This window comes from Lineus longissimus, chromosome 3, assembly GCF_910592395.1.
Source record: "Lineus longissimus chromosome 3, tnLinLong1.2, whole genome shotgun sequence".
Taxonomy (NCBI): Eukaryota; Metazoa; Nemertea; class Pilidiophora; order Heteronemertea; family Lineidae; genus Lineus; species Lineus longissimus.
The window spans coordinates 6,187,859-6,207,692 of NC_088310.1; the positions used below are offsets into that span (position 1 = coordinate 6,187,859).

The following is a 19,834-nucleotide window of genomic DNA, read 5'->3' on the forward strand; positions in this document are numbered from 1 at the left end:
CATTCAAGTCATAATAGGGTGAACAGAACACTCACATGAGACATTCTGTCTGGGGAATTGGCAAATGCAGGCGATCCTTTTAGATGAATATAGTACTTTAATGATGACACTCACAAGAATCAGCCATTCAGACATGGTGAAACCTTTATCAGATCCAACACTTGCCTAACGGCCAAATAGGGCAATAGATTTCAGACTATCTGCATGTTGAGGAGTTAATCATAGTGTCAAATCTCAGACCTTCAGTTGCTGGCCATACTCTTATAAAATGCATTATAATCACTCATAACTATCTTTATTCAAACAGATTTTAAAGGTTTTGAAGCCTGCTGAAGGTTGCCCCTGTGCCTCCTTACTGCAATTAGACTACAAGAAAATCCACTGCCGGAGGAGCAAGTGGGCCGCATAATGAAGGAGAAAGATGTCATGAGTGATGCCATCAATCTCAAGGTTGCAGAGGAGTACTTCAGACAACAGTAAGGTCCCGTGGAAAAATCTGTTCTTGACTGGCCCAAGATTGCTGAGGAATTAGAGGTGTGTAGTCATCAATATCGCGCATCATTTATCACATAATGGGCAGCATCACACGGAAAACATAGTCCACATTTTATTCTACCAAAAATGAAAACAACAATGTTGTAGAAATTCCTCCATATATATTTCAGACAATCATAAACATATGTAAAAATGCCGGACCCTCAGCAGAACGATGATGCGTTGCTGATATTGAGATTATGATGAATTTTGTGTCAAATCTTTATCCACAAGAGTTTGACAAATCCAGGCCTGTGCATAAGGGGTTAATAATAAAGTTGTATTGCAATTTGTAGGAAGCCACTCCCAACTTGGAATACGACCTCATTATTTCCACCTGTTGCACATTTCAAATCAAAATGTTTGTATATATTCTTTTCCAAGTTAATGTTATTCATCAATGTGAAAGCAGTTCATGTGCAATCTTGAACTAAGTTAATTTGAAAATGTCACCAGATGACTTTGATTGAGTCTGGAAGTCGAGTCGACGTTGTTTAGTTCATGTTTACCCGACTAAGGTTCTTCTCTTCCAATGAACTCCTTGATAAGCTCAACTGACTCTCACCAACTAATGTCACTTGCACTAGAAAAATCACACATACTTCCAAAGTCCTCACACGTGTCATGATAACCGAGTCCATCTTTCACTAACTAGCCATAATCTTTTTGCAGCAGCATCATCCTGAGCATCCTTTGACGGTTTAGTTTCCTTACAATTGCTGAAAAATAAGATAGAATGAATTAAGATTCCACTTCTTCTTCTTCGAATAAAACAAAGCCTTCCCAACATTAATCAAATCCGATTACAACTTCCTGCTTGAGTGAGCATGTCCTGGTCCCCGAGAGTTTATGATACGGAGGCAGCCGGAATTTGCCGCAATTTTCCACCATTTAAACTGCACAGGCACAAATGTGGAGACCACATTACCCCACAGCCCAGCCAAGAACAGTTCCTCATCTACACTTCTTAACAACATTTACCGGACTGCTGTTCTATATGTAGTAAAATCAAAACACCATACATGTACCTGTAATATTTTCCCGACACATTTTCTAACCCAGGGTTCACTGCACCATATATGGTTGTTTGAGCACCCTGCTTTGGCGTCTTTGTAAACACCCAGAGAAACGGACCGAGAAAGATCCATGAGAAATACGACTTTTTAAGACTTAAATGTCGTCCCAGGTCTGTGTTGACTATTCCTGGATGGACAGCATTGGCTGTTACTTTGGTTCCTGAAATCAAATGGCAGGATTTTTTAGAGTATGTAATGATGGAACACTGCAGTCATTCTAATACCCTCAAAGGAACGAGTTGTCAGCTAGCCAAGAACTACCTAGTGGCCTTGCCTTAAAAGACACATGCCTTAGTTTTAATCAAGACAGAAGTACTAATTCAATAAACGTTTTACCTCTTATAGGATTCTCAAAATTTTCGATCTTGCGCTATACTGATCCTTTGCAAGGCTGCCAGTTTTACACATGAACTACATTGCAACAATGATAAAACAGTGTTGATGATAACACACCATACCTTCTAATTTCTTTGCCAATTCCCTTGTGAATAGTAAATTTGCTAATTTACTCTGATTATAGGCTTCAGCCTTGTCATAATCCTTGCTGCTATTCAAGTCTATAAAATTTATTTTCCCTCTCGTGTGAGCAACACTTGATAGCGTAATAATACGACTAGGTTGTGACTCTTTCAGTTTGTCAAGAAGAAGGTTTGTCAGCAGAAAGTGTCCCAAATGATTTACACCAAGTTGCATCTCAAAGCCATCCTCGGTTAGTGTCTTTGGACATCGCATCACTCCAGCATTGTTGATGAGGATATCAACGTGTCTTTCGTCTGAAAAAGTGTGACCAGTAAGAAAACGAAAAAGAATGGAAAGTAAGAGATGAGCTTCTTCAGGTTGAACTTGGGACTGGGAACAGGCAAGGTCTTAGCACTCTTCTCCATATTGGCAAATCCCAACTCGTAAAGTCTCTATTATCCGCTGGTGATGATATTGTCTCAATATGTACAGAAGTCGTACAGAACTCTCACAAAGTTAACATGGCTGTGTCTCTGCATGTCTTCCTTTGGTTGTGACAATGTCTTAGCACTCTGCACTGCCACTAAACCTTGTTTTACAACCTGTTTGGTGTGTTAATTGTTATATGACTGCCTTACTTGGGAGACAGTGAGATTAAGAAGTTGTCATGCTCTCTCTGATAGATTTGGGACAGTAACAACCAATAAACTCAAGAGCTGACTTGTAGTGACTAATTTCAAATATCAATCTTAAAACGTGTCTACTCTGTTAAATGATGATAAGATGAAAATAGGAAGCACATACTTATAATGATGTCTTTGGCAAATTTCCTGATTGATGCCATCGAAGCCAGGTCAAGTTTTTTCACCTCAACATTCCTGTTGGCTGTTTCGACCACAATCTCAGCACGAACCTTTGTTGCCTTCTCCTCATCCCTGCAGGCAAGAATCACTCTTGCTCCTGAAAATAGAACACCCTGGTGAAGAAGGGGCCATATCCCGATAAATGTAAATGGTTTACTGGTATTGTCTGAAAGACTGATTATGGCAGTGGTTACAATAAGATGAAAGAGAAGAACAAGGCCTGCTTGATCATGAGCCTCGGTCCCCAAAAGAAGGAGAACTTGGAAGGAAGGATCTGGTGCAGTGGACAGGTGCTCCAAATATCACTCATATTTACCCCGTTTTGCTAATTCTACAGCAGTCTCTTTTCCAATACCACTACTTGCTCCAGTGACAATCACTGTTTTACCAACAAGCTTTTCCTTTCCTCCATATTTCTTTCCACCAACATATTCTCTGCAATTTACAAGAATTGAGAATTTTATAGTTTATCTGTGAAGAAACTTTCAAATTTATTTTGAATTCAACCTGATTCATTTGTCCCATTTATTGACAGATGAGAACTGGTCAGGGGATCGCAAAGACTAGGTAAATACACAGGTTGCGATTGGAGTACATTGTACTGGCCAGCTAGACCAGAAATGAAATGGAGCCAACCAGAAGACAATGTCACAACTGTCTACACCTATACCCTTGTTCAGCCACCTCCACGACCCAAGTTTTCAGTAACCCAGACTGGAAAAAGTGTTGACAAGCAATACCATTCAATAAAGTGTGTTCTTACACTGACAAACCTTTACCTAAGTAGCACAACAGCTCCTACCAATGTCCCAGCCAAGCTAAGATGGTAGGAATATCGCGGCATTCGGTATCTACCCATTATGAGATGTGTTCATTCATCCTATCCTGTGGCTGTGTGTGTCAAAGTTGTTCTGAATTAGGTTGGCCACAATTTAATCCTGCAATGTTAAATCAAAACATCAACATGAGCTGTTTAGACAATTAGAGCCAAAAATTGGCAGTCATTTCTTCGGTCAGGCTAGAACTAATGATTGTCCTACCTACCAGACACTATTAGGAATTTGGCTTTTAGACTTTACTATCACCAAATTTTCATTAAATCATATACCGTTAACTTACACACATACAGGGAAATTTACATAGGCGCGCATATATATATGAATGATTTAAAAGTGGAACACCATGACCTTGACCTTTTATCTAGGTTTTGTAATGGTAAAAAATATGCGGTTCAGCTTTAAATTTAACATAAACCTAAAATTCTAAGTATCTCCATGGAGGTATCTGGTAATTAATCATGTTGGGATATTTTAGTTTATTCACCATCTTTTTCACACCTTTCATGTGAATGTCCTCAATTCTAATATATCTGAACAGTGATATTATACATGTTATAAAAGCTGAATAAGAAATCGTTTTCTGCACAATGCTGCCACCATTCGGAGGAGAGTCAAACTAAGACGTTGTCGTAACGAATACATTGGTTTTAAGACAAGTGAAAGAAAAGTTATTATCATTCAAGTATCACAATTGAAATACAGATGTTGGTCATGAAATCAACATTTTATTTGTGGTGGATTACGAATGTTCAATTGCCAAAAATTCGCTGGAACCCATCGAAATCGAGTTTGTGGACCCCACATATTGTTTTTGTGAATTCAAGATGGCGGCTATAGGAATGGTCTCGGATGTATTGAAATAAGAGAATCGGTAATATTTTTATACTTTACCGATGAAAAAGGAAGGTCATAAATACGTATATGGTTCCTTAGTATCTAAGGAAGGTTCCAGTGTATCGGAATAAACAATCGAACGACCAGTCAGACAATTGCAGCGCAATACATCGGCTGTCCCATTTTCGAATTTCGGCACGTCGCCGCCATCCGAATTTCATACAAAAACACAAAATTTATGTGGCTTCGTCCCAGGTTTTCTCTCCATTGTGTTGTCAGACGACGTTGTAATTTTCCAGTTTCAGGTGCTAGATACTGACTTATGAAGAGTAGCAGAACTTTTTGTGTCATTGTGGGTCGGTATTATCGGTATTCAGTACGGAATGGATGACACAAATACTCGGAGACGTGTCAAATTGTACATGTTGAATGAAGAAAGGCAGTGGGACGACAGAGGAACTGGTCATGTTTCGTGGGCCTACGTTGAGCGCTTCAAGGGCATGTCCCTCCTGGTTATATCTGAAACAGATGGTAAGAGCCAACAGGAGGGTATAGTTAGTTATTTGTATGGTAGAAATAGAATGTTAGAAATCAGTTAGAATTTTTGTCACTTTCCTTCCTCCTGACATTTAGCCAAAATTTGCTAAATTTTTTGTGTGAACTGCTATCTCGCTCACTGCGCTGTAAACAAGATGGGTATAGTTTATGGAGCGGTTTCATTTTCTATATAATATTATATAAATAAAGTAGTACTTCCAAGTTCAATCATCTCTTTGTGCCCCTTCTCATGTTCTATCTGCCAGTTTCGACCTTACCCTTGTTGACAAACAAAGACTCATCTTCAGGTAGAAGTGTAATAATATTAGTAACAAGTACATTGCTGGGCATGGTTGAGTTTCACTTCCTGGACACAAGGCCTGTTTGAAATTGACCTAGCCCTGTGATACCAATAGTATCCAGGCCATGTGAGACATTGAGGCCATATCAACTTCAAGCACAGTTCAGTACTGATTAGAATAGATTGAACGTTCAGGGGTTGACCATAAGTATCATAGTGTACATGTAACCTCCAAAGTAAATTATTAACAGTTCCTGGAATGTTCGCTATATCAGTATCATTACCTATGGGCCAAAATGTGTGTATTCACTATCTTCTTCATTTCAGGTTGCTTGTTGCTAGAATCCAAAATACAGCCAGATACTGCCTATCAAAAACAACAGGTATGACTTGACCACAGTTCCACACCAGTCATTATTTACATGTGTCTCGTTTTCGGATGAGAATCTGGGGATGTTTTTAAAAATGTTCGTCCGATGTAAATATGGGGGGTGGCAAGACATAGAGTGACGGTATTGTAATCTGGTTCAACTTCAATATATGCAAATTATGATAATATGGCGGTCATCCAGAAATAAGAAAACTCTTTTTTTATTTCAATCAAGAGATTGTGCATGCCAGCATTTCCATTGCAGTGGCCTACAAAATGCTAAACTCCTGGCTTTCTGGTGCAAATGTGTTATCATTTAATACGAACCTTTATGAATATGTCATGTTTTCATAAGAATTTCCATTGAGCACTGAAGCGGTTCTTTTCATTGTTAAAATACACTACTGAGTACTTGTCATAGTTTGTCTCAAATTGTGGTTAACTCGACTGCACATTTCAAATTGGATATTGTCTACACTTGTCATTCATCCAGACACTTTTACCTACATTGTAATTTAATACCCAGTGGCATGGATTGGTGCAATTTCACCGACAGCAGTGCAAGTATTGATGTACATGTACATAGTATGTAAGCTTGTCTCCCTTAGAAATTTTGACTACAGTTTATATTTAACAAAGATTTTCAAGGAGCTGGTGAACCATGGGTCACTTTTTCTGTTAGCCAGAATAGCTAAAATACATAATTTCATGTTTCTGGCTTTATCTTGTCATTGCAGGAGACGTTAATAGTTTGGTCAGAAGCAGACAACTATGATCTTGCACTTAGTTTCCAGGAAAAGGCTGGCTGTGACGAGATATGGGAGAAAATATGCCAGGTAAGCATTTTGAAGAACACCTTTGTGTTGATTGAAACATCTTTTTGCAATAGGGGTTATTAAGTGTTCGAATTTTTTCAGATTAGAACTTGGTTGAATTCTAATTGAAAGGACCATTTGATAGGTGTTGAAAAGTAGAAAAATTTGCGTATCATTTGATATTTTTGATGTCATATCGGCTTGTCATTTGAATTAAGTGAAAAATCAGTGTGTTTTACCATTTCACTTCAGGTACAAGGGAAGGATCCCTCCGTTGAAGTCACTCAGGACCTTGTTGAAGAGTCGGAAGATGAGCGCTATGAGGAGGTGATGGATTCTGCACCACCTATTGAACTACCACCCTGCGAGCTTAGTCGACTTGAGGAAATATCAGAACTCTTCAACAATGTAATCACGCAGTCAAACCTAAACCGTCGTGAAAAACTCGCTATGGCAATAGAAAATGAGGCATACCTAAACAAACTCCTTGACCTGTTTCACATTTGTGAAGATTTGGAAAATCAGGAGGGACTACATCACATGTACGACATATTCAAAAGTACATTTTTACTGAACAAGAATGCGCTCTTTGAAATCATGTTTTCAGATGAGTTAATTTTCGATGTGATAGGCGTGCTAGAGTATGACCCCTCGTTACCACAGCCTGCTAAACACCGAGACTACTTACGGAACACTGCCAAGTTCAAGGAAGTTATTCCAATATCAAATAAAAAACTGTTGAATAAGATTCATCAGACATTTAGAGTACAGTACATTCAGGACGTGATACTCCCCACACCTTCAGTTTTTGAAGAGAACATGCTCTCGACACTGGGATCATTCATTTTCTTCCGGAAAGTGGAAATAGTGACCATGATTCAGGTAAGTTAAGAGTAGATGATGTTTGGTTGTAAAATGGACGCCCCCGACTGTTGTGAACAACTCGGCACACTGCGAGTCTGATCATCTTGACGTGTACAACATTTTATTCAACACATGTTTACATGTCTGACAGTTGTGGGAGATGTGATAATTGGCATGAGTCGGAATAGAAGTTCCAAGATGATAGTACTGATTCTTGGTGTGAAGATATATTTCATTCTATGTAAATATTGTCACATAATCCAGTGTTTTATTCATGCTGAATAGGAGGGGAAGGAAAGCATCATCATTGGAGGGCTTACTGGAAATAACAAATGCAAATATTCATGGTCATCCAGATAGATTGCAAAATTTTCTTTTTACTATTGTATAATGTGTGATCTGCGTATCTTTTTAGCTTAAAATTTCAAACTTCTCCAAAATCATTATGGTATTTTACTACTAGATCTAGTCTAGGATTAGGAAGTTGCGGTTTTCTGTTGTAATTTTTTGCAGGTCAGCTGGAGATTGGACATGTATTTTCAAAATGTTAAAAAGATACTTGTTCGTGTCATGAATGCTGGTTCAGCTGGTGTTAGTTGTACAAAGCCTAGATGTAATTACCTAATTGAGAGATCAGCACGTGTTGGATTTTTACACACAGTGGTTTAGTGTTGGACTTGGGCCTATGCCTATGTTAGTAGTGCAGAATGTACTCATCTGGCTACACAGACTTGGCTTGCTGCCAGTTAAATCTTGACCCGATACAACATATAAACACTACATTGTATTCGGTTTGTATTGTTACTTGCTGTGTTTCTGGTCTGTTTGTTTCCATTGTTGTTATCTCCACTCTAAATCTTGAATGAGTGGCTTGGCCTTTTGATGATATGTGTGTCTGCAAAGATTGGTTGGTCTTTATTATAAATGATTGTACCTATACACATGTAGTAGACCTATGATAGCATTATCAGGAATTATATTCTACAATTATTAATGCACTTGGCTTCATGTTCAATCTAATTATTAACAGTTTTGTTATTTGTATGATGTACCCCCCCCCCCCCCCGTATTGTATCTAATTGGCATCTTACAAGCTGAATCCTAGTGTTCCTATCAAAAAGTCAAATGGATGCTTTAAAGATTATTAGGTGTCTGTACAAATTGTTAACATTATGCAGCATGAATGAAAATGTTGTGTGCTGAATGAAAATGAGCCTGGGCCCAATAACCAAAGAGCATGTTATGTTGACCTTGCTTGATTGTTGTTTTGTTATTGCAGGACGATGAGAAATTTCTTCAGACAATATTTGCGCAGTTGACAGATGATGAGACGGACGATAGTAAAAGGAGAGACATGGTATTGTTTTTGAAAGAGTTCTGCACGTTCTCACAAACGCTACAACAGAATAATAGGGACTCATTCTTTGGGGTAAGTTACTTTGGTGGGAAGTGTGATTATGAAGAATGTGTAAAATCAATGAATTTGATGATGATTTGTTTACAAGCGGACGTGGTGAAGAAACCTTTCGAACCATAATGATGATAACGTGACAATGCCACATTCATCAGGAAATTGATAACCAGTCCATTCACGTGGCCCTTGACATTTAGTGTCTTTGCTTACGTTATTGCACTTTAGTTTTCATGTTGACTTTTGGCATCTGTTCAAATGTGGATTTACATGTCGATGTCACACTTTCTTAGCCAGTTGCTGCAACCATATTATGACCAGACTTGCAGCAGAAGCTGTCTGTCTGAGTGCTACTACAGAAGAACCATCAACAAGCTCTTGAAGCTGTCCATACTCAAATTTTTTTGTCAACGATTTTGAAATTGAGAAAATTAATTCGTCCAGGTTCTGAAATAAAGTTGGCCAATTTTGATGGAAGCTTCCATTCAAGTCATCATGATCTCGCAGGTATTTTGAAAAACTGATTTAGCTTTTTGTCTTTCAGACGTTGTCCAACCTTGGCATTTTATCAGCGATTGAAGTGATCCTGGGTTTAGATGATGACGTGATGAAGGAAGCTGCCATTGCCATCTTCTCCTTCATCATTGAGATCAGTCCGTCCATGGTCAGGGAGTTCATACTCAATGAGGGACAGACACAAGATGATGTAAGTCAACTCGGTTAATTGCCTCAAATCCTTTGTGTTAACAATGGCAAGGCATGGCGGTGCACCGTTTATGGCTGTGCAGTTTGGCCACCAACCCCTGTGTCCTCCTCAAGTCAAGCTCAAGTGTGCAAGGGTAAAGTTTCGGTGTTGGTGTCAATCACTAGCAGTGCCAAATATCCAAGATGGCAGATATTTCATTGCCATATCTCTGCTTTTGAGAAACAATAACTGTAACCATGAATGCTATCACATTGCCCTTGTTCTTGTTGTAAAAATGTCTGTAATCTGCTCCTTGTACTTCCAGGACGATCTCCTCATCAACCTAGTCATTGAACAGATAATCACAGATTCAGAACTGGGATGTGCTGTGCAACTGATTAGTATTATCAAGATCTTGATCGACCCAGAAAATATGTTGCCGAATTCAGCGAATGTAAGTGTTCAACAACATTGCGTTGAAATTGAAAACATTTTGATACAAATTAATTTCTTTAAGAAAAGTAATTGCAAGATTATGATTTCAAACTTGCTTTGGTTTCTGCACTTTTGCTTGCTTTGGGTTTCACCTTTGATTTACCAGTTGAAAATTTTTTTTAAATTTTCTCTTTCCAGAAAACGGAGAAGACAGAGTTCCTAAGTTTCTTCTACAAGCATAGCATGCATGTGCTCACTGCTCCTCTCTTTGCTAACACGGCCGACGACAAACCAAGTCGAGATGATTATCAGACTGCCCAGTTACTTGGCATTATCCTGGAGCTGCTATCCTTCTGTGTGGAGCATCATACGTACCACATACGAAACTACATATTCAACAAAGATCTCCTGCGAAGAGTTTTAGTGCTACTCAAGTCAAAACATGCCTTCCTTGCTCTAAGTAAGTTAACTCTCTGCTTCAATGTCCAATATATTAACTTTAAGAAAGTGGAGCATTTGTTAACAACTTGGCTGTTCCAATGAATGACTCTTTGAGACATTTTTAGTCACGTCTAATTAAGTTGATTACACTCTTTATTGCATTGATTTTAAATGGACCTTGGAATGTTGTGCTTGGTCGATTGTTCAAAACGTTTTTTTTACAGTATATGTAAGAATAACAACTAAAATTGTATTGCCTCTATTTCCAGGTGCTCTTCGCTTCATGCGTAAAATCATTGGTCTCAAAGATGACTTTCACAATCGCTACATAATCAAGGGGGACCTGTTTCTTCCAGTGGTGGAAGCTTTTAAAGCAAATGGGAAGAAATACAACCTGCTAAACTCAGCAATGATAGAAATGTTCGAATATATAAAAGTGGTGAGTTAATGTTAGACAATTCTCATGAATCAGTTCCACAGTTCTCATTAGCAGCACGCTTGGATTAAAAACTTGAGTGACCAGAATGAAACATGATATCCTTAAAGCAAAAAGTGATGGATCTGATCTAGCAATGGTTATAATCACTTGGAAACACAAACCAGTTGTTGTTACAGGCTTTTATTTTTGGCCAGGATAGACGACGTCATCTCATAGCTATAGAGTCTACTTGAGAAAAAAAGCTCTTTTGCTTGTGTTGTTCAGTGTTTAATTTTTCTGGCCGACTTTTTCAGGAGGATATCAAGGTGTTATGTGCTCATATAGTTGAAAATCATCTGAATGCATTTGACGGGGTGGACTACGTGCCAACATTCAAGGCCCTCAAGATGCGATATGAACAGCAGCAGGACAGAATGAAAGATAAGCCGGTTTTGGATAGGTATGCATGGACTGTTATTCTAGTGGTCAATCCCTTGTCACTTGAGGGGTAGTCCATACCCAGGGTTAATCTCCAGTAATTGTGTATTAAGATTTTTCTCCACTTCTTTCTGATGATGAGTCATAAGAGGTGAATGAAGGAGTCACTGCCTGACACAATTGTAATTGTTTGCTGTCATTCTTTTCTGAAACACCTTGTGGTTAAGAATTATATATAACCCTTCCTCATTGTAGTGTACCCTCAATACTGCGGAATAATCGGTTTCGGCGGGACGCTCGCACGTTGGAGGAGGAAGAGGAGATGTGGTTTGATCAGGAGGACGAGCTAGAGGATGGGGAAACCATAGTGCCTGTAGCTGATATGCTCAAGGGCAGCAAGCTGGATTCGGATTTAGACCAAATAAACAGGCTTATAGAAAATAGGAAAGGTATTGTTACTGTTTCTCCCGTGTCTTCCCATTCACTTTAAGCTATTCGTTGATGCAAATGAAGATCATGCAGGAATGAAAAAATGTGGATAATTGTCTACTCTAGTCATGCCACATATTATTCTTTCACCTCAACTTTACTTAATACGAAGCCAGCATTTCTTGACAGTGAACTTGTGTGAGTAAAAGTGGTGTATATCTTTTTTCCTGTTCTATGTTGTTCACTCTCCTGGCAAAACTGTGATGTTGTTACTTCATGTCTTGTTTCAGTAAAAGAGAACGTCGACCTGAACGAATCTCCCCCCAAGCTCCATAACAAAATGTCTCCAATCAACATCACATTAAAGAACAGCCCTGTGAACGCCATGCCAGTTGTGTCACAGCAGAAACTCTTCTCAGTCAATTCAGGGACGATAAACGCTTCACCGAAAGATGAAAACAATGTGACTATTCCTGTCTCATCCTCACCGACCACACAATCGCAGAAAAACTTTGTTACTTCAGGGACTAATAACACTTCTCCCAAGGAGGAGGCCAAATTGAACAGTGTGGCCACGAGTAGAAAGGTAAGTTTACAGTACTTCTCTCACTGGTCCACCTTCCAAGGTTTGGCCCTTTCCCTGTGAGGCAAAACCTTGAACATGTTTGGATGCCTGTTACCAACGCAGAGTCTCCCCCCCTAATTCTGCACTTAAGTTGGAGAACTAGAAATTTAGAAGTCAGGAGGTGATGGAAGTTTAAATCCTTGAAGTTGAATATTTCCTTACATTCCAACCCTATCTAAACCACTGCCAAGTCGAAAAAAAAAGTTTCATCATCGACTCTGTCTCTTTTAGCCTGGCATGGTTGGTCTCGTAGACTATCCAGACGAGGACTCTGATGACGATGAAGAGGATGAAGATGGTGTTCTACCGGCAGCCAAGCGTCCACGATTATCCACGTAAAGGACCAGAGACAATATTTGTGAAGTGTAAATGCAGAATCATGTCCTTTTGGTCAGCCTGCGGAGGTGTTGTAGTTGGATTGCTGTCTCTGGTATGGGTCATGTGACCCATTTGACAAGCTGAGACAATCAAGAATGGTTTGCAGATGTGGATTCATCTCTTACCATGTCTCCCTGCAGTGGTTGGTCATGTTAGGACTGTGTCAGGCTCGGCCTCCCTGCAGTTGCCAGTCAGGTCAGGACTGGTGTCGAACACACTGCTCCTATTGAGCACAGCAATCAAATGAATGACGTCTGAAAACAATGAAATGTGAATATTTTTGATTTAGTTCATGGATGTGTTGTCTGTGTCCTCGGCTCAGTGTCAGACCTATGATTCTGTGCTACTGTTGGCAGGATGTCTGTGGTTCCGTAAAGGGTGCATCTCGGAGATCTGCTGGAAGGATCTTGGCATTTTAGGGGGCCGTTCGTTCCCGCGATGAACTTGAGTGAGTTCAAGGTTTGTCTTACTCCTAGATAAACAGCAGGCGGGGCGGGCAACAGATCACCAGATCAACTTAGATTGCATGCTAATGAAATATATTGTGACAAATTTGGGTTCTATTTTGAAATATTCAAATAGTTTAATAGGTAAACATAGTACTTTTTGATGCGACTCAATAATATTCATCGTTTTTGGGACTTAGATATGCTCCATGTGTAGCGCTGTCAACAGTGATGTTGTGATGCTAGAGTAGGTATAAATATTTATAGATTGGCTACCAAATAATCTCTGTACAGGATGTATCCCGGGTGTTGATGTTTACCACTGACTAGGACCAGATGTGCTGTAGGGAGAAATCAGACGTTGTATGGACAATGTCTCTTTTGTATGAAATGCACATATTTTAATACATTTTAGTTTTGGATGATGAACCAGCCTTCTGGCACTGGTCAGTTCTTCGTGGAATATCGGTAGTAATGTGTGCCTTGATCTCAGTTTACAAGTACGTTTCTTTGGCACTGTTTGGGAGATGTTGTGCTGTGCATTCTCAAACTCAGGGATGCTGAATTCCCAGCCCATTTGTTGATGAGGTTGCCCAGGAAATGAGGTTGCTCAATAACTGGGTGCTACCTGTACACTACGGTTCATTTTGAGCTTTGATTAGCTCACTTCGACACTTAAGCTGAACTTCTGATTACTGAATTGGTGTTTTCAAAAGCCTGTGTGTGGCAGGCACATGGCAACTGTTCAAACCCTTAAAGGACTTGAGACTCTATCATTGGTACGATAAATTACCTGGGGGGTAGGTGATTAACAGAACCGTGTGTCATCTCTGACATGTGGAAAGCTGTAAAATAGTAATGACAGCTAGTTTGAAGAAATGTGGGTCAAATTTAAAATAGAAATTTTTGGTCTTCTCAGAAGTACACCCTCTGTCCTTAATGGGGAGAACTGTTATATTTGGAATCATAATTCAAAGTCATGAATTGGCAAGTTGCAATGCTAATGCATGCTCCTTCCTTTAAATAGTTTCTTCAATTTTTGAAAATATTGGCAATACCTATAATTTACTGCTGTATGAAAGGCAGCGTTATGCAGAGTACAGCATACTCCCAGTGCCTTATAATCTCTGAAGTGAAGTGAAGGATTTTGCATCGCTTCAAGTCGCAGTTCACAAATGGAGACTGGTTGTTGTGAAATAATGCCTGTTCCTGTCCCACTGTCTGTTAAATTTTTGTCATTGAAGATGGTGTCCTTTTATCATGTTACTTAAAATCCACACCGAGTCAGTGAACTGAGTGTAAAATATCAATGGGGACTATTTGTTCATCATGTGACCTACTGTACAATCAATGTAACACAATGCCAACATCTCAGTGTATTCATCTGCATGTATGCCATGTCACTGTTTAGTACTGTAACATCTGAAACCAGTCTGGTTGCTCTATCCGCATTAGTAGTCACATATTAGCACTACTGTTTTGAATGAAATTTACTGAATGAAGATAGTTGAGCTAATGGCATTTGTCTCTAATGCTGATTGAGCCCCCGGGCCATTTGTTTGCGTTCCCCATGAGTAACTAGAGGCTTTTAAAAGATATTATTTGGGAGTCTGAAGTCTCAACTGTGCACTACCAGAATATTCAGTCATACCAATCTATCTGTCTAAGAGACTTCACTTTGCTTGTTTCCTTTAGTGGTCTTGGTAAAAATGATCTTGACCTGTTCACTGTTGACTACAAGTATAGTTGTAGTAGCGGTTCTTTGCATGTGCCACTAGGAGTTAACTCGCAGTAAAAGCTAGAGATTCCAGTGTTGTCGTGCCTTAATCATTCCGACATCAACCAAATCGTGCAGAAATTAGTTTGTTTTATTTTCGATAATCTGGGATGATAGGGGTATAGATTTCCTCAAGATTTTCCCCTTTTCGTAAATCTTCATCATAGAATCCTCAGTCTGAGCAGGCCTAATTTTCTTGAAATGCGACTTTGGTTATGGTGGATTGTGAAAAAAGTCTGGGTTACTCTATCGCATAACAACCTTTTGTAATTGTACGTGCACCTGTGAAATGTTTCAAAACTTGAAAGCTGCTGAAAAATCTTAGTTCGCCTTAGGAATTAGAAATATCCAGAAAGATTAACGGGAACTCTCAATTCTGATGAAACCTGTGACAAAAAGTAAAAGTGCATGAATTATGTATAAATTGTTGCTGTCTGTATATTGATGTACGATTCAAATGAAAATCACCTTTTTTCTAAGGGAGTGTAATTGAATGTTTCTGAGAATGTATGGGACATCTTGTTTAAGATTGACTTGGTAATGTAGGGGCACCCATCCTATTTTGTCTGGGATATTTTGGAAGCAGTGTTTTTCACTGTAATCTTGCTTCCGTTCCAGTTTTCATCCTCATGTTTCCATCATATTGATGTCAAATGAGAAGTTGGAGCCAAAATAATCTGAAGATATCTTCTTCACTTGGGGCACCTTAAGATTTTCATGGATTAAAAGAAGTTCATAAATAAATTTTAAGGATTTTTTTCCTCTTGCAGTTTTGGGGGGGGGGGGGGTATCTATGTCAGCGTATCATTTTTACAACTTCAAGGAACTTTTGTTGTCCTTGATAAAACTTGGTTCATCTTAGGGACATGCTTGCTTATTGTACTGAGGGCCTCTCACTATACCAACAAAGCGACAGAAAGTGAAAAAATTACTTTCGTTTTGACTATTCAGTGTGGTGAGATGATTCAGGTGGCAGAAAATACCTATTTAGCCATTTTCAATTGCAGGCTTTTGTATCACTTCTAAAATAATCTCGAACACTTTTGGAGTGTATTTTAGAAGTGATCCAAGGCCCTGTTGTGGGAGGATGGCTTCTGCTGGAGCTGAACTTCTTACAATTCGTTGTCTGTCAGCCATCGATATGTGAGTCGCCACACTGATACTGCATCTGCTGCCATCTGTAGATCGCTTTGGTTCTCAGATTGTCAGAGCTCCAAGGGTCTTGTCTTAACAATCTGACATGAACAGTCTGCTGGGGAACACATGTTGCGACTAAATCCTTCATTCTGCATCAGTTAAGTTCATTAAGGCACAGTGTACAAACCTGTATATTAGTAGCATAAACACCGAGTGGGTATTTTTGCAGGAGAGGAAAGAGTTAAAGCATGTACAGAATGTTTTATGATGGGATGGCCCTTTGTGGCTTGATGGCTCGGATCATGAATTGTAAATTCAAAACTATTTCCATCTCCTAGTACATTTTGTAGCCCCAAGGGATTTTTATCTTGTAATATGATAACCAAGTTAATAAATAAGTGAAGCTTTATACATATTCTTGTTGTTGGCTTATTTGTCATCATCACCATTGTGTCCGATGGAATCAAGGCTTTGCTTAAAAAGGGTCGCAAGTTTTAATACTGCTGCATGACCATTGGCTTGGTCAGCCCCTCTGGAACCCTCCGCTGAGCATGTGTGATCATGACGAACGGTGGTTGAAGTGCTCCACTACCAGGGGCTGCTGCTGCCCCCACGCTCCTCATTTGCCACAAGCTTCACCAGCCACATGTGGCTTGTAATCTAAAAGTAGCAAGCAAGATCCTCCGTCTCTCAGATGAGAGACAAAGGATTTGCCTGCTTTTTTTAACAGCCACTGGTTGTGAGAGTCGATGGGACCAGGTTTTCAAAGCCTGGGCTATTTCCTTTTCTGCCACACCAGGCACAAGTTGTGAAAAATCGTGTGAATTATGAGCTACAATCTAATGACTGAGGGAACTATTCCTCCTGCTCCACCAAGGCACAAGTTTCGAATGACTGGAAACTATGCAACCGGTTGTGAAAGACCGGGGTTCATACATCTGTACCTTCAGCTGCACCAAACACAGATTATGAGACAGGAGATTATTCCTCCTGCTACACCAGCAACTGGTTGTGAAAGCAAGGGGGACGTACCTCCTACACCCATCACAGGTTACTACTCCTTCTACAACACCTAGACGTGTGTTGTATATCAATAAAAGATGACTATTCCTCCTGCTGAACAAGCCACAGGCCGTGAAACAGAGGAAACCATCTTTCCTCAAGTCGGCAACCAGTTGTGCAAGACAGGGGACCCCAGACAGCAAAAATGGGTTACCTACTGGAGGCTTATAAATTGCAAAAACAGTAGTCTACCAATGGTACCAACCACCAGTTAGCCACTGATTGTTATGGTCCTCTTTTACCAGTCGTCCACTGCTAGGGGCTTTCACTGTCACATTAATCCTCTATTTTGCCACAAGAAGCCCACTGATGCTTGCTTGCTGCCTGGGAGCTGTGTCTCTGTGTCTCCCCTCAAAACTGGAAGCTCAAAGTTGTCCCCAATACCTTGGGAGGTTGTGTCTCTCACCTCAAGATTCACAGCCAGGTTGTGTTTTCTCCTCAAAATGGACAGCTAACACGCTTGCATCTGGTTGTGTCATTGTCCCCACTGGATAGATGTCAGTGAATCGCGGAACAGGTTGTGTCTCTCTCACCCCAAAATGGAGTCTAAATGCTTGGATCAAATTGTGTCTTTGCTCCCAATGTGGACCGATGACGACTGTAATACTGATGCAGAATGTCTCTCTTCAAAATAAACAGCCCACAGTCGTCTTGTATCAGATGGTGTAATTGTCCCCAATATTGACAGCGAGTTGAACATCCCAGTCTTAAATCAGCCTTTGTCCCCAATATGGACCAATGGACTTCAAGCAGGCTGTGTCTCTCTTCTAAGAACAGACAGCCCAGTCTAGGTCAGCTTGAGTCTTTGTCCTCAATATGGACCGATGACAGTTTAGGAGCAGGTTGTAGTTCCCTCTTCAAAATGCACAGCCACAGTCTTGAGACAGCTTCGGTCGTTCTCCTCAATATGGACCGATTATAGACTTCAAGCAGGACGAATTGACAGTTCAGTCTTGAATCAGCTGATATCTTTGTCCCAAATATGAACAGATCACAGCAGCCTTGAGAGGTTGTGTCTCTCACCTCAAGACGACAGTTCACAGTCAGGTTGTGTCTCTCCTCGAAATGGAAAGCTAACAATCTTGGATCAGGTTGTGTCATTGTCTCCACCAGATAGATGACAGCCTTAGATCGTGGAACAGGTTGTGTCTCTCTCACCCCAAAACGGAGTCTGTATGCTTTGATCAGCTTGGTGTTTTTGTCCCCAGTATGGACAGATGACAGACTGCGAGCAAGTTATGCTCTCTCCCAAAAACGGACAGTCCAGTCTTGAATCAGCTTCTGTCTATGTCCCCAATGATGACAGTTTTGGAGAAGGTTGTATTTTCCTCTTCAAAGTGCACAGCCCACAGTCTTGAATCAGCCTATGTGTCTTTGTCCCCAATATGGACCGATGGCAGAAGTTACAGTCCAGTCTTGAATCAGCTTGTGTCATTGTCCCAAATATGAACAGATGACAGGAGCCTTGAGAGGTTGTGTCTCTCACCTCAAGACGGACAGTTTACAGTCAAAATTTGTGTTATTTTCCTGTCGTGTCTCTCTCGCCCCAAAATTCAGTCATTATGCTTGAATCAGCTTCTGCCTTTGTCCGAAATACGGAACGATGGCAGCATTGGGAGGTTGTGTCTCTCACCTCAAGACGGACAGATCAGTCAGGTTGTGTTTTCTCCTCGAAATGGGTATCTAACACTCTTGGATCAGGTTGTGTCATTGTCTCCACCAGATAGATGACAGCCTTGGATCACGGAACAGGTTGTGTCTCTCTCACCCCAAAACGGAGTCCATATGCTTTGATCAGCTTGGTGTTTTTGTCCCCAGTATGGACAGATGACAGCTTTCGAGTTGTTGTGTCTGCCTCCAAAAATGGACATCCCTGTCTTGAATCAGCCTATGTGCCTTCATCCCCAATATGGACCAACGACAGACTCGGAGAATGTTGTAATTCCCTTTTCAAAATTCACAGCCCACAGTCTTGAATCAGCTTGTGTCTTCGTCACCAATGTGGACCAATGACAGACTTCGAGCAGGTTGTGTCTCTCTCCTACAAACGGAATCAGTCTTGAGTCAGCTTGGTGTCTTTGTCCCCAATATGGAGAGACGGCAGCCTTCGAACTGGTTGTGACTCTTACCTAAGAACGGACAGTCCAGTCTTGAATCAGCTTGTTGTCTTTGTCCGAAATATATGGGCAAACTGCAGCCTTCGAGCAGCAGGTTCTGTCTCTTACCTAAGAACGTACAATCCTGTCTTGAATCAGATTGTGTCTTTGTCCCCAATAAGGAGAGAAGGCAGTTGGCGAGCAGGTTGTGTCTCTCTCATAAAAACGGACAGTCCAGTTTTCAATCAGCTTGTGTCTTTGTCATTCATATATAGACAGACGGCAACCTTCGAGCAGATTTTGAATCAGCTGTTGGAATGGTAGAGTACTGGGCCAAACTCCCAGTCCAATCGTGTATCTATGGACAGACAGCAGCCTTCTAGCAGAGCAGGCTGTGTCTTGAATCAGTTTGTGTCTTTGTCTCCATATGAATGGATGACAACCTTCGAGCAGGTTGTATTTCCCTCTTCAAAGTGCACAGCCCAGTCTTAAAACAGCTTGTGTCATTTGTCCCCAATATGGACAGATGACAGCTTAGTAAATTGAGTCACCCTCTTATAAATG

The 19,834-nt window shown here is 40.4% G+C and overlaps 2 protein-coding genes across 6 annotated transcripts; one reads left to right on the forward strand and one right to left on the reverse strand.

Annotated features, from left to right (window-relative positions):
- Nucleotides 1–653: 653 nt before the first annotated feature.
- On the reverse strand, nucleotides 654–4,888 carry LOC135485569 (retinol dehydrogenase 13-like). 4 transcript variants are annotated; one of them, XM_064767719.1, is made up of 7 exons: nucleotides 4,663–4,888; nucleotides 3,712–3,870; nucleotides 3,249–3,367; nucleotides 2,874–3,029; nucleotides 2,069–2,383; nucleotides 1,563–1,770; nucleotides 654–1,253 (listed from the first exon to the last, which is right to left on the reverse strand). In XM_064767719.1, the coding sequence occupies exons 2-7, from the start codon at nucleotides 3,789–3,791 to the stop codon at nucleotides 1,157–1,159; spliced, it is 975 nt and encodes a 324-aa protein (XP_064623789.1). In that variant the 5' UTR covers nucleotides 3,792–3,870; nucleotides 4,663–4,888; the 3' UTR covers nucleotides 654–1,156. The 4 variants fall into 4 exon arrangements, with proteins under 4 accessions (XP_064623789.1, XP_064623786.1, XP_064623787.1 ...); XM_064767716.1 differs by lacking the exon at nucleotides 4,663–4,888 and adding an exon at nucleotides 4,270–4,368; XM_064767717.1 differs by lacking the exon at nucleotides 4,663–4,888 and adding an exon at nucleotides 4,256–4,361.
- LOC135485568 (serine/threonine-protein phosphatase 4 regulatory subunit 3-like) lies at nucleotides 4,577–16,525 on the forward strand. Of its 2 annotated transcripts, none has more exons than XM_064767713.1 (14): nucleotides 4,577–4,642; nucleotides 4,905–5,136; nucleotides 5,771–5,826; nucleotides 6,551–6,649; nucleotides 6,881–7,510; nucleotides 8,772–8,921; nucleotides 9,448–9,609; nucleotides 9,914–10,042; nucleotides 10,222–10,483; nucleotides 10,734–10,903; nucleotides 11,197–11,342; nucleotides 11,576–11,769; nucleotides 12,040–12,335; nucleotides 12,606–16,525. In XM_064767713.1, exons 2-14 carry the CDS (start codon nucleotides 4,989–4,991, stop codon nucleotides 12,711–12,713), a joined length of 2,550 nt encoding a protein of 849 aa, XP_064623783.1. In that variant the 5' UTR covers nucleotides 4,577–4,642; nucleotides 4,905–4,988; the 3' UTR covers nucleotides 12,714–16,525. The 2 variants fall into 2 exon arrangements, with proteins under 2 accessions (XP_064623783.1, XP_064623784.1); XM_064767714.1 differs by having other exon boundaries at nucleotides 4,601–4,642; nucleotides 4,911–5,136.
- The last annotated feature ends 3,309 nt before the right edge of the window (nucleotides 16,526–19,834 follow it).

What these genes read in the sequence shown, in the direction of transcription:
- LOC135485569 (XM_064767719.1), bottom strand. Translation starts at nt 3,791, where the DNA reads ATGGGTAGATACCGAATGCCGCGATATTCCTACCATCTTAGCTTGGCT. An exon ending in GGAGCTGTTGTGCTACTTAG is followed by an intron (nt 3,368 to 3,711) that starts GTAAAGGTTTGT and finishes TGTAAATTGCAG; the next exon opens with AGAATATGTTGGTGGAAAGA. An exon ending in ATTGGCAAAGAAATTAGAAG is followed by an intron (nt 1,771 to 2,068) that starts GTATGGTGTGTT and finishes ATTTGATTTCAG; the next exon opens with GAACCAAAGTAACAGCCAAT.
- LOC135485568 (XM_064767713.1), top strand. Translation starts at nt 4,989, where the DNA reads ATGGATGACACAAATACTCGGAGACGTGTCAAATTGTACATGTTGAAT. An exon ending in AAATAGTGACCATGATTCAG is followed by an intron (nt 7,511 to 8,771) that starts GTAAGTTAAGAG and finishes TTGTTATTGCAG; the next exon opens with GACGATGAGAAATTTCTTCA. An exon ending in GTGTGGCCACGAGTAGAAAG is followed by an intron (nt 12,336 to 12,605) that starts GTAAGTTTACAG and finishes TGTCTCTTTTAG; the next exon opens with CCTGGCATGGTTGGTCTCGT.